We start from the raw sequence: 12730 nt of genomic DNA, 5'->3' as shown, positions 1-12730 counted from the left end.
ATATTTATAAATGATATGGAAATCAGAATGATGAGTGAGGTGATTACATTTGCGAATGACACAAAAATATTCAAGGTTGTTAAAACACATGCAGACTGTGAAATATTGCAGGAAGACCTTAGAAAATTGGAAGACTGGGTATCCAAATGGCAGAAGAAGTTTAATGTGGACAAGTGCAAGGTGATGCACATTGGAAAGAACAATCCGAATAATTGTTACCTGATGCTAGGGTATAAATAATACGTTCAATTTGTGGCAGCAGCCAAAATTTGGGAAACAGATAGTGAGTGAATAAGATCAAAAATACTAGAATGCCTCTATTACTCCATTGTGCGACCTCACCTGAAGTATTGCATTCAGTTTTGGTCACCGTATCTCAAAAAAGATATAGTGGAATTAGAAAAGGTTCAAAGAAGAGCGACCAAAAAGATAAAGGGGATGGAATTCCTCTCATATGAAGAAAGGCTAAAGAGGTTGGGGTTCTTCAGCTTGGAAAAGAGAGGGGAGATATAATTGAGGTCTACAAAATCTTGAGTGGGGTAGAATGAGAAGTAAATCAATTTTTTTACTCGTTCCAAAAATACAAAGACTATGGGTCACTCAAGGAAGTTATAAGGAAAGGGGGAATTGGACTTCATATATCGCTTTTTTGTGGTTTTTGCAACTACATTCAAAGCGGTTTACATAGCATATGCAAGTACTTATTTGTATTTGGGGCAATGGAGGGTTAAGCGACTTGCCCAGAGGCACAAGGAGTTGCAGTGGGACTCGAACCCAGTTCCCCAGGATCAAAGTCTAATGCACTAACCACTAGGCTACTCCTGTACTCCAAATACTTTTAAAACAAAAAGGAAGAAATATTTTTTCACTCAACAAATAGTTAACCTCTGGAACTTTTTGCCAGAGAATGTAGTAAGAGAGGTTAGCTTATCTGGGTTTAAAAAAAGGTTTGGACAAGTGCCTGGAGGAAAAGTCCATAGTCTGCTATTGAGACAGACATGGGGAAGCAACTGCTTGCCCTGGGATTGGTAATATGGAATGTAGCCATGATCTGGGTTTCTGCTGGGTATTTGTGATCTGGCTTGGTCGCTGTTGGAAACAGGATACTGGGCTAGATGGACAGAAAATTGGTCTGACCCAGTATGGCTAATCTTATGTTCTTTTTGAGTCTAACTTTATCCAAATTTGTTTCCAACTCTGACTCCAAAGCCCTGTTTGGCAATCGTTAATTGTGCCCTGTCTGAAATACTATCATGGCTACATTTCTTGCAGGCCACCGATGTCTTCTCAATGACTACTTGATTGCCAATCTGAGCTATATTTGAACATGCAACCTTAGAAATTAAAGAAGATAGCCCTACTACGGGTCCTACATTACCCTTACAAATGTAATGTACAGCTACACACAGCCATAGAAAGAACGTAGGTAACACACCAAAATTAAAATATTAGATCTGAAAAAGATGGCTTCTGAAAAGGTTGCTTAAAAAAAATCTTTCCCCATAGGTCTGTGAAGTAAAATTCTACAATCAACGCTTGTAGATTTGTAATTATGGCATGTCAACTACATTTAAACAAGAGTGTTAAAAAATTGTTAAAGTTAAACCAACACAATTGCAATGTGAATTGTCTTAGTCTCATTCTAATCTACTGGTGTCACTTTCATTTAGTCAGAAAGAAGGTATGGGCCCATGTCAGTGCTAGGTTCTAAAGTCCCTAACACTAGCTATTCACTTCAGATTTTGATTCATCATCGGTTAAAAATTGTTATAAAAAGACAGACACTTAAGCAAGTTTAAGCAATTAACTTATACATTAGCAAATCATTAATACTTGCCTCCTCATACTGACTTTACTATAAGGCACTGTATGCAGCAAGTATAGTTTTAAATTAAAGAAACAGGGATGGAAAGAAAACCTTTTTTGAATGCACCGATATGTTGTGGGGGGGGGAGGTGTTTTTTTTTTTTTTTTTTTGCAAACCATTTTAGCAATGTTTCTGTTCTTCACTTTTTTCTAATTTCAAAGTTTAAAAATGTTTTTTAGAAAACTTGGGTGGCATTTAAGGCTTGGGAAAAAAGATCTTCATTAAAAAAAAAAACGTGGTTAATCTTATTTTTCTGCCCTTTTTTCTTTACTGTTCCCAACTTACTATTTTCTTCCTCACTGCCCCCAATCCAGTATCTTTGCATCCCCTACAAGTTCTCTGTTTTCTGTGGCAGATGGCTGCCCACGACAATAGCTGTCAGACGTTTTTCTTCATTTCTGCATATTAAAATAAATAAAATAATGGCTATGATTTGTTTACCTTTTTAGAAAAGATTTAACCTTTAGAATAAATTTGCAAAGGCAAATACTATAGGAAATTAAAACACTGAAAAAGCACAGTTGCTTACTTGTAATGGGATCACAAGAGAAACAAGTAGACTGTCTATGCGGTTGAGCTTTGTTTTTTTTTTCATAAAAGAATGCTAGAGCTTTTTTAAAATTTTACTTGTAATTGGAGAAACTACAAACTGAGATGAAAGAATTGTGTCTCACCAGTTGCATGCTAGACAGCAGGACTCATCAGGTACACAAGGAGAAATTAGGCCTTAACTGCTAATTTGCTTTCCTTTAGTCCCTTCGGACTGGCCCAGAATGTGACTGATGGGAATTAACAAAGCAGTATGAACATGGGAAGGATCCAAGTAAACTCCGGTGAGAGAACGGTTCTTACGAAAAACCGCATCCTCACAACACTGCACATCCAACCTATTATGCTTTGAAAAAGAATGCAGTCAACCAAGAGGCCAGGCCGCCTTACAAAACTATGAGGTACCAGAAAACTCTTCGCACAAGAAGCCACCTGTTCTCTCATAGAAAGCGCCTTCACTCCTTCCTGTATTAGCTTTCTGGAGAGCAGATAAGTGAAAGCAATCATTTCTTTTAAGACAACGAGAAACAGTAGACTTAGAAGCCATGAGCCCCTGTGCGCGAATCCCCAATCCGAAGGAACAGATATGTCCCACAAAATTTATTCGTAGACCTTATCACTGCTCGAGAACTCTCCAGGCAACAAGACACCCCAAGCGACGCTGATCCTCCAAACCTGAAGAACAGAGCACAGAGAAAACCACCGACTGAGACAAGTGAAATCCAGCCAAGACCTTATGAAGATAGGCGGGAATGGGGCATAACACATCCCAATCCTTACAGAAGTCCAAAAATGGAGACTTACCAAAAAGAACCTGCAGCCGAGGCCGATAGCCGAGCCGACAGCCACCAAAGATAGCGTCTAAGCGTCACATCCTTTAAGGTACTGGAAGCCACCGGCTCAAACGGGGTCTTGTGTAGAACTGAAAGCACCAAATTAAGAAACCACCAAGGAAAACAACCAACTGAGGACGAAACAAGGTTCATGTCACGCAAAAACCCTGGATTATACCCAGATGGCTGGCCAAGGCCTTACCCTGAGCACGACCATGAAAAAAACAGGACAAGTTGCACCGCAAGACAGGGAAAGGCACACTTTGTCACAAAAACCTCATCGCAAGAAGAACCAACAACTGTGGAACTGATGTGCGAAATGGAGAAATGTTCAGCTCCGACACCGCGCCTCAGAAAAAATCTGCCAAGTCCTAACGTAAGCTAGGGACGTAGACAGACACCTCCACTGAATCATAATGGCCACCAAGCTCGCCGAGAGCCCTCTCTTTGCCAATTGAGTGTGCTCAAGAGCCAAGCCGTAAAACAAAATCAAACCAGAACCAAAAGAACCATCAGACTCTGCCCCAGATGACATATCAACTCCGGAAACTGAAGCAGAGAACTGACCAGAAGGCCCCAAAGATCAGTGCACCTAGGTCTGCGAGGCGAGGCCAATCCGACTTCATCAAAGTCACCCGGCCTCTCTGTGTCACAATTCTCTGAGACAGCCTAGAGAGGCCACAGAGGAAAGGCCTAGAGCCAACTGGCCAGCCAAGGCCAAAGGAGAGGAGCTACCCTCTGAGCTCTTCACATCAACTGAAGCATAAAGGAAGCTTCGCATTGAGCGCGGAAGCAAAAGATCCATCGTCGGAAGTTCATAACGCTCTACACTGCTTGAAACACTACGTCGCTGAGAGACCACTCTATGGGATCCCACGTGTTTCGACTGTCTGACCATTGTGAACACCCACCACATGGAATGCAGAAAGAGCCACACAATGCAATTCCGCCCAATGAAATAGCTCCGCTGCCACCTGCTTGAACTGATGACACCTCATATACCCTTGCCAATGGATATATATTCCACCTCTGTGGCCCAGTCTGACATGATGCAGACCGACTCGCCTGCCAGCAGGGGGCGAAACGCGTGGGGAACCAGCTGAAGTGCTGTGGTTTCCAGAAGGCTGAGCGAGCAAGAGGTCTCCTTTCAAAACCGGAGACCATGAGTGCCCGAGCGCCCGAGACTGGCATCTGTTGACACGACTAGCCATGTTGGCTGCTCCAAGGGCATACCCCTGGATAGATTGGACTTCCTGAGCCACCAGCAGAGGCTGTCCCTCACCTGAGTCGGCAGGGACAAAATTAGTCTAGAAAATCCTTCTGTGATGACCCCATGGAGAGTAGCGACTTTGGAAACGGCCGCATGTGGGCCCATGCCTAAGTCATCGCTTCTATCACCGCCGCCGTGAAACCCAGGGCCTGCAGATAACCCCTGTCTTTTCAGCCTTAAGAACTGCAACAACAGGTGAAAACTGAGACTGCAACATGAGAATACTGACCGGGGGAAGAAGAAGAATCCAACTCAGCCGAGAGTCGAAACACCCCCTAGGTACCCTAGAGACAGGGACAACAGCAGACGACTCTGCTGCGAGTTGAGTACCCAATCTTGGACAGCAAAAGGAGTATCACTCGGTCCGAGGCCTGACCAGTCTCTTGATATGACCTAGTTCTGAATAGCCAATCATCCAGCTAAGAATGAAATAAGATGCCCTTTGATCTGAGAGACACCTCCACAACTTCTATGACTTTGGTAAATGTACAAGGGGCAGTTGCCAGCCAGAAAGGCATCGTCTGAAACTGAAAGGGCTTGGTCCAGACTGCAAAGCAGAGAAAACGTTGATACGTGGCCCAAAAAGGAAAAAGAATTTACGCCTCTGTCAGAACTAGTGAAGTCAAAAGAGTCTCCAGCCAGTTCATTGTACCAAGTACGCTAAGCAAGAAACATGTGAATTGGCATGTGTTGACTCTTTCTGCCCGAGCAGGATAGCTTTTATAGATGTGACATGGAGGATGGCATACACTAATTCATGTTAACTCCACGCTGCATTACTGAGAGGGAATTAGACAGGACTTGGACATAGAAAGAAAATATGCTGCAAACTACAGTTAGCACAAGATAAATACGGCTGCCTAATCGACATCTTTGTAGGTAGGCAGGTTCCCTTAGAACTGTCTCAATGCCAGGTGCTGAAATGCATCTACGCTAATTGTATACAGATGCATGCCACTAGTGCAGTTTTCAGTACCACAATTGTTGAGCACATGCGAGGCCCACTTCCAATAATTACCACACAGCCTTTGCATTAAGGGCGTTTTAACGTCTGACAGAAATAGATGTAAACTACTTGACAGCCCTGTAAAGTAGAGCTATGGATATAAAATATAAGGAAATGTTGCCCAGAAAAGCATAAAATCATTTATGGATAATTTATTTTTTTTAAAAAGAACACAGAAGAATATCCTTCTGGAAGTTAAGTCTGAATGGAACAATCCTTCCAAAAGGCCATACACACAGGATTACGTTTAGACCATCTTAATATTTATTTTAATTTTTTATATATCTCTATCTATATACACACACACACATGTACCTGTCTATCAATATATCTATAATGCACACGCACATACATATTTTTAAATCAAGCCAGGGATGACTTAGGAAGATCAGCCTCAGCCCTTTCCAGACTGAGAAATGTAGTGTGCGCTCACAGACTTCAGCAATCAACAGCCTGTATGGGAGAATCCAGGAGCCATTCCCAGCCCTGCCAGCTGAGGAATGCCGAGATCAGCTCATGCTTGATGAAGGGACAGCAAGACTTTCTCCTCTGCTAAGTTAATTTGAAGAAGCTCATGAAAATGCCTGACTTAGCCAGAGTCTGAACCAAAATAAACCTAACCACATTACCTCCTAGGTACCCTATGGTCAAACTTAGGGCAATATGATTACATTCTGTAAGACAGAATATAGCACCTATTTAATGTCAGAGCTGCCTGCAATACACATAGCCACACTGAGCCTGCAAAGAGGTGGGAAAATGTGGGATACAAATGCCATAAATAATACAGTATACACCCCCGTATTCAGAGGTACACTTCCAAGTTCTGAGTAGTATTGATAATTAAAGCACTTAGGGGAAAATGCACTAAAAAAATCGCTAGAGCCCTTCCCTTACCGATTCTCTTACTGAATCGGTAAGGGAAGGGCATGCATCAAGGAATAGGAATGCAAATGAGCTGCTCGTTGTAGCTCACTTACTTTCTGTATTCCATCGGTAAACAGTCGCCTGTGGAGCATGCGCAGAGCAGCCAAGCATTATGCTGGCTGCTCTGCGCATGCCAAGAATGTCCTTTATGGACGTGCTTCACTTTAAAAAACAAAAAACTTTAAAAACCTGTACCTCCGACTGAAAAGCTGCACAGCCACAGCACGAGAGGGCTCAGCAGTTCCCCTTTCACAGGCTCCCTCCCTTCATGTGTGATTGGGATCCAAGAAGAAGGCACAGCACCCTCCTCTAGGTCTATCTCAGCCAATCACAGCGCATTTAGCTTGGCTAAACGCATTATGATTGGCTCAGATACTTCCTGGTCTCAGCTGAGTGAAGCACTGCCAAAAAAGACGTTTTTATTATTGCAAAAGGGGGGGGGGGGGGGGGGGAATGACGGCTAAAATGGACTCCCATCAAAAAAAAAAAAACATCTATTTTGGCCGTAATTCCTCCCTGCAATAATAAAAACGTCTTTTTTGGCAGTGCTTCACTCAGCTGACAGACCTAGAAGTCTCTGAGCCAATCACAGCACGTTTAGCTCGGCTGAACGCGTTGTGATTGGCTCAGAGACTTCCAGGTCTGTCAGCTGAGTGAAGCACTGCCAAAAAAGACGTTTTTATTATTGCAGGGGGGGAAATGACAGTCAAAATGGACGCCCATTCAAAAAAAACGTCTATTTTGGCCGTCCCCAATCCCCGACAACCGAAGAGTCTTCTTCAGCACTGGTCGACTCCGGCGCCTTCATGGTGTGATCATCTGTTTGACACCTTACGTCCTGCACCATAAAGACTCTTCAGCTGGCGGGGATTGGGAACCCCCGCCAGCAAACAAGGTACCTGTTGCGGCGGCAAGGCGGCCGGTCAAATGTAGAGGGGACCAGGGCTACGCTCCTGGGCTGGCTGGTCCAGGGCTCAAATCTTGAGAACTTCAAGTGCCCAAGTAATGAGGGAAGACAACTCCTCCTTCCGGAACATCCATGCCACCCTGGGGTCATCCCCCTCATCCAGGGGCAACTCCCACTCCTCCAGCGGGTCCTCTAAGGACCGCGCCGAGATCACCAACAGGTGGTCCTCCATCCCGGGGCCCAAAATGAGGGACATGACATCAGCCTCCCTGGGGACCTTCCAAGCATGGCCTTTTTGGTCCCGGGACCATAGCACCCCCACAGGGGCCTCCAGTGGTGGGGTCTGGGCTGTCTGCCTCCGCTTCAGCAGAAAGGCCTTGTGCATTAACAGCACAAAATTGGGGGAGAAAGGAAGATCTGACTGCACACTCCCTGATATGCCCACCAGGTCCAAAACTGCAAGGGCCATGATCTCGTTCTGCACGCACACTTGCTCCGTAGCAGGAAAAAGGCATATGATGGTGAATCTAAGATGGCAGATGCGGACTCATGCGAAAACACAAGGTCTGGAGAGCCTGCCAAATCTTCCCTCCACTGACGGATCAGACACACTGGGCCGCGAGAGAGAAGCCCCAGCCCAGGAAGAGGGAAAGTGCACGCACCCGAGGCACAAACACCTGACACAGTCCTGCTGCCCCTGCAGTGGGAGTATCGCCTAGCTGACTCCACCGGCACCCCGACATGCACCCTGGGGAGAAAAAAAAAGGCAAATAGTGGTACTCACAGCAACCGGGAATCCGTGCAAAGGCAGAACTACACACAGAAGAAAACGTCAAACAGGATCCACACCCCACACAAACGGGGCCTCCACTGCCTGCCTCTGAATTCTGTTCTCTGGCCCTCCCCCCCCCCCCCCCCCCCCCGAATCAGAGCTCCCTTAAGGCCGAGTTCTTTCGTGGGGGGTTTTTTTTTCCAGAGCCAGGAGATTCCAACTCAACCTAAGAGTGCGGGAGGGCCTACAAGCGTACAGTGTGCACCAAAGTGGGGCGGTAATTCCAAATTTGGTGCACACTGAATCGCGCAGTAGAAAATCATTTTCTATTTTCTACTGCAGGCCGCTTACCCGGCGATAAACAGCAGTTGATACGCGCTGCATGCTTACCGCGCGGGTAGCAACTGAGACCTTACCACTAGGTCAATGGGTGACGGTAAGGTTTCAGGCAGAAAATGGATGCGCGCTAGTTTCAATTTAAGCGCACGTCCATTTTCCGACCCCTTAAAAAAGGACCTTTTTCCTCGATGCGGTTAAAAAAATGACCCAGCACACACCCAAAAGGTGAACTCGCACTACTGCAGACCACTTTTTAGCATGGCTTAGTAAAAGAACCCCTAAATCAGGGCGCAGTATATTGAGAGGGGAAAGGATAATCTAAAGGGAGGGGGAAGGATAATCTAAAGGGAGGGGGAGGGACCTGGCCCCACCAGGTGTACCCCCTCGCCAGCAATAGCCCACTCAACTCCACTGTTCAATTGTGCCTGAATCAGGCCAGGAGCCCAAATCAATCCAGAGCTGCCAGGGTCCTCTATGGCTGAGTTCTGATGTTCTCTCTAGATGGACATAACAGGATTTGAACCAGGCTTCCCTGGTTTGGTGCTCTAAACATCAGACTATTCCTCCACAATTCTAAGTAGCACTACTCTCTGTCCAGACAGATAATATAGGGCATATAATGACTTATATGTCTAAAATCATCTGTTCAAGTTACCTTGCTGCTGACCATGTAAGTGCTTTTGAATATCCACCTCAATATGTTATGTTGGTATTTTCTATGATCTCTAATTCAGTCCTTGTAGCAACAAAATAATCCGATTGGAAATTGTTGAGGAGATTCTGGGCCCTGTTCACTAAGCCATGCTAGCATTTTTAGCTCGAGCAAACCACTAGAGTCACCCATATGTTCCTAGGGGCAACAGCATTTAGTGCATGCTAATGTTCCTATGGGTAACAGCGTTTAGCACATGCTAATCATTAGCAATTGCTAAAAACGCTAACTCACCCTTAGTGCTGCTTAGTAAACAGTGTCCCAAGTATGATGCAGGAGGTAACAATTAGATCAGTCTGAATCTACTATGCTTTTGCAGTAAACAGAGCAATGCTTGATGATATTCTTTATTCTTTTTCTCATACAGAATGCTCTACCCCAACATGTTTATAAATCTTCTCTCATTGGACTATATGATCACTGAACAAAAATAAAAGTTACAAACAAAATCCACCCTGTTCTGAAAGTTTTTTTTTAGCTTAGGCAATAAGTATATTTATAAAATACGTTTAAGATTAAAATGTTAGTTTTATAGAGTCCAACCTCAATGCTGGCACCCAGAACTGCGCAGAAAAGATGCCACCATAAACAGGAACAGGAGGAGGAACAACCACAACTGGGTAGGCCCAGGAGCAGGGACACAGAGAAAAAAAAAGTGGAAGGAAAAGGTTGAAGTGAATGGAAGAGAATCAGCTGAAGTGTCACAATAAAAAATAAGCAGAGTCACAATGTGGAGGGGTGGCCTGGTGGTTGGCGCGCCGGTCTTGCGGTCCGGAGGTGGCCGGTTTGGGTCCCGCTGCTGCTCCTTGTGATCTTGGGCAAGTCACTTCACCCTCCATTGCTTCAGGTACAAACTTAGATTGTGAGCCCTCCTGGGACAGAGAAATATCCAGTGTACCTGAATGTAACTCACCTTGCGCTACTACTGAAAAAGGTGTGAGCAAAATCTAAATAAATAAATAAAAATATATAAAAATGTAAAGCTCTAAAAAGTTTTCCACTGGCTTCTAAGAATTTTGGCTGGTGCTCACAATTTATAAAAACAGTCTTCACCTCGTCTAATAAGTCATTTTTTAAAATAAATGTAGTTATTTACCAAAACTATTTTCAAGTCCACTGGTATGCATAAAATCATATGTGCCGGGAAAAAAAAACAGTATAATCAAAGAAAACTGAGAAACAGTGATTCATGTTTTGCTGCATGAGGTATTTGAGCAAAATTTTAACCACCACGAATACTCCTAAAAAGAGAGATGAAATGCATTTTTTTTACTCAAAAATACACATCACTAAGGGGCCCTTTTTACAAAGCCTTAGTAGAGCTACTGCAGCATCGGCACACGCCAATCCAGCATTACCGCTGCCCCATCGTGGGAGCTGGAGGTATTGCTGCCCCCTCCCCCCGAAATGCATTTTTTTTTACTCAAAAATACACATCACTAAGGGGCCTTTTTTACAAAGCCTTAGTAGAGCTACTGCAGCACCGGCACACGCCAATCCAGCATTACCGCTGCCCCATCGTGGGAGCTGGAGGTATTGCTGCCCCCTCCCCCCGAAATGCATTTTTTTTTTACTCAAAAATACACATCACTAAGGGGCCTTTTTTACAAAGCCTTAGTAGAGCTACTGCAGCACCGGCACACGCCAATCCAGCATTACCGCTGCCCCATTGTGGGAGCTGGAGGTATTGCTGCCCCCTCCCCCCCCCCCCCCCCCGAGCTATTTCTGGCGCAACAAGAAATATTTTTTATTTTTACTGCTGGGTTAGCACAGGAGCCCTTACCGTCTCCTATGGTAAAGGCTCCCCCAGGAAATGGCTGCGTGGCAAGTTTGTACCTACCACACAGCCATTTCCCTTTTTTTAAAACCCGCTCTCGTAAACGGTGCCTCAGCATGTGGTAAATCCATGCACCGATGTTACCGCAGGGCTCCTTTTACCACAGCTTGGTAAAAAGGTCCCTAATCTAGGAAATGCTAATAGAGTAACACAGATGACAGCAGATAAAGACCTGAACAGTCCATCCAGTCTGCCCCACAAGACAAACTCACAGCATAAGGTATGATGTGATACTGCATATGCATACTTGATTAGTCCTTGCTATTTTCAGGGCACAGACCATAGAAGTCTGCCCGGCACTAGCCTTATTCTCCAACTACTGGTAAATTAAGAAGAAGCACAAATTCTGAAAAGAAAATTAGCATATGCCAGAAAATCACCTGTGGTTTCTACAATGCTTAAAAGTGTATCTAGAGCTAAAGCAGCAAAAATACCAAATCTGATAGCAATTGGCAAAGACAAACGAAAAACACTCGTCCCTTCTCTGACTTTTTACTCCTAATTTAGTTAGTGTTTACACATCTGGAACTCTTGTTGCTTTAATTTTATCTACTCCTAATTTATAAAGACAATCTGATAAAGTTACGATAGATCCTTAATACGTTCAAAATAAAAGCCCATTGTTTACTCATTAATCTCTTCTTCCTGACACTGGCGTATGTACACTCATGCCTTATGACACCAGCTCACTCCCAACAAACCTGCCGTTCTCCCATCTCTAGCCGCTTCTCAACAGGATTTCAAAAGAAAAAGCATTAAAAGCAGGGAACAGCGTTTTATGACTTGTACTACAGTGCTCACCAGTTCGTTGCCACCACACACCATCTCTCGGCATAACAAAACTAACTACGTAAAGCCTGGATCCCCGACGTAACCCCTAAAGGCGTGAAATCCAAAGCCCGGTCCAGGCCCGGCACCCTCCCTAGCCCTCAAACTTAAACCCGGACCCTCACTCACCGCTTCACTACGCCAGACTTAATTTTAATCTGTCTGAGGCGGGGGTCAGCCATAGCGCTGCAGCTCCGGGGCCACAAAATCGGAAAGTGTGTAAGAGGAACGGAAACGAGAGGCTACTAACGCCCCAATCACTGTACAGACCAAGAACCACCCCGCGCCGCGAGGGTTATACTGCGCAGACGCCACGGTCAGCCCATGACCGGGAATTGCTCTTGGGGATTTCTGCGCAGGCGCCAGTGCGGTGCACTTCTCTTCCGGGAAGCTCGGCAGTTGGGGGTTACCAAGGAGGTTGAAGAAAACAGGAGACGTCGAAGTTAACCTATCTAATCCGTTATATGAACTGAAGCCAGTAGGCGGAGCTTGCCGCGATTTTAATACACTCAAAACAATAGCACATGCTATTGAAAACAATAGAAAAGATTATTAGAAATAAGGGACGTGGTCCATCTGTAAAAAGTTTAAAAAAAAACCTGTTCCAGTTGGATAGGTAGTGCCTTAAAAGGTGGAGGACAAAATATATATTTTTTAAAATTATTTGACAGCTTTTTAATTTATTTGAAAGTTTCCCTTATCTAGATATAAATCATGAAATAAAAATTGAATATCACTAAAACAGCTTAAAAAATTATTGTAGCTGGTAGCAAAAGCAGCTATAAACTCTGCATTTTGTGCTCCTTTTCTGAGGCAGCCATGGGCAAAGAATAATTCTGAGAAATCATATTAAGGGTTAATTCTGTTAAAATCTGGGGTTTAA

General features: G+C 44.4%; 1 protein-coding gene across 1 annotated transcript in view; it reads right to left on the bottom strand.

The window, feature by feature from the left end:
• The window catches only part of TBCA (tubulin folding cofactor A), an 85673-nt gene extending 73502 nt beyond the window's left edge, over positions 1-12171 (bottom strand). Inside the window, exon 1 of the mRNA XM_030193247.1 lies at positions 11977-12171. Within this exon, the coding sequence (XP_030049107.1) occupies positions 11977-12029 (53 nt within the window). The 5' untranslated portion in view covers positions 12030-12171. The remainder of the gene's footprint in view (positions 1-11976) is intronic.
• Positions 12172-12730: the final 559 nt, after the last annotated feature.

This window comes from Microcaecilia unicolor, chromosome 2, assembly GCF_901765095.1.
Source record: "Microcaecilia unicolor chromosome 2, aMicUni1.1, whole genome shotgun sequence".
Classification (NCBI taxonomy): Eukaryota; Metazoa; Chordata; class Amphibia; order Gymnophiona; family Siphonopidae; genus Microcaecilia; species Microcaecilia unicolor.
The sequence above is the reverse complement of the archived record's forward strand: the minus strand, read 5'-3'. Positions and strand labels throughout refer to the sequence as shown.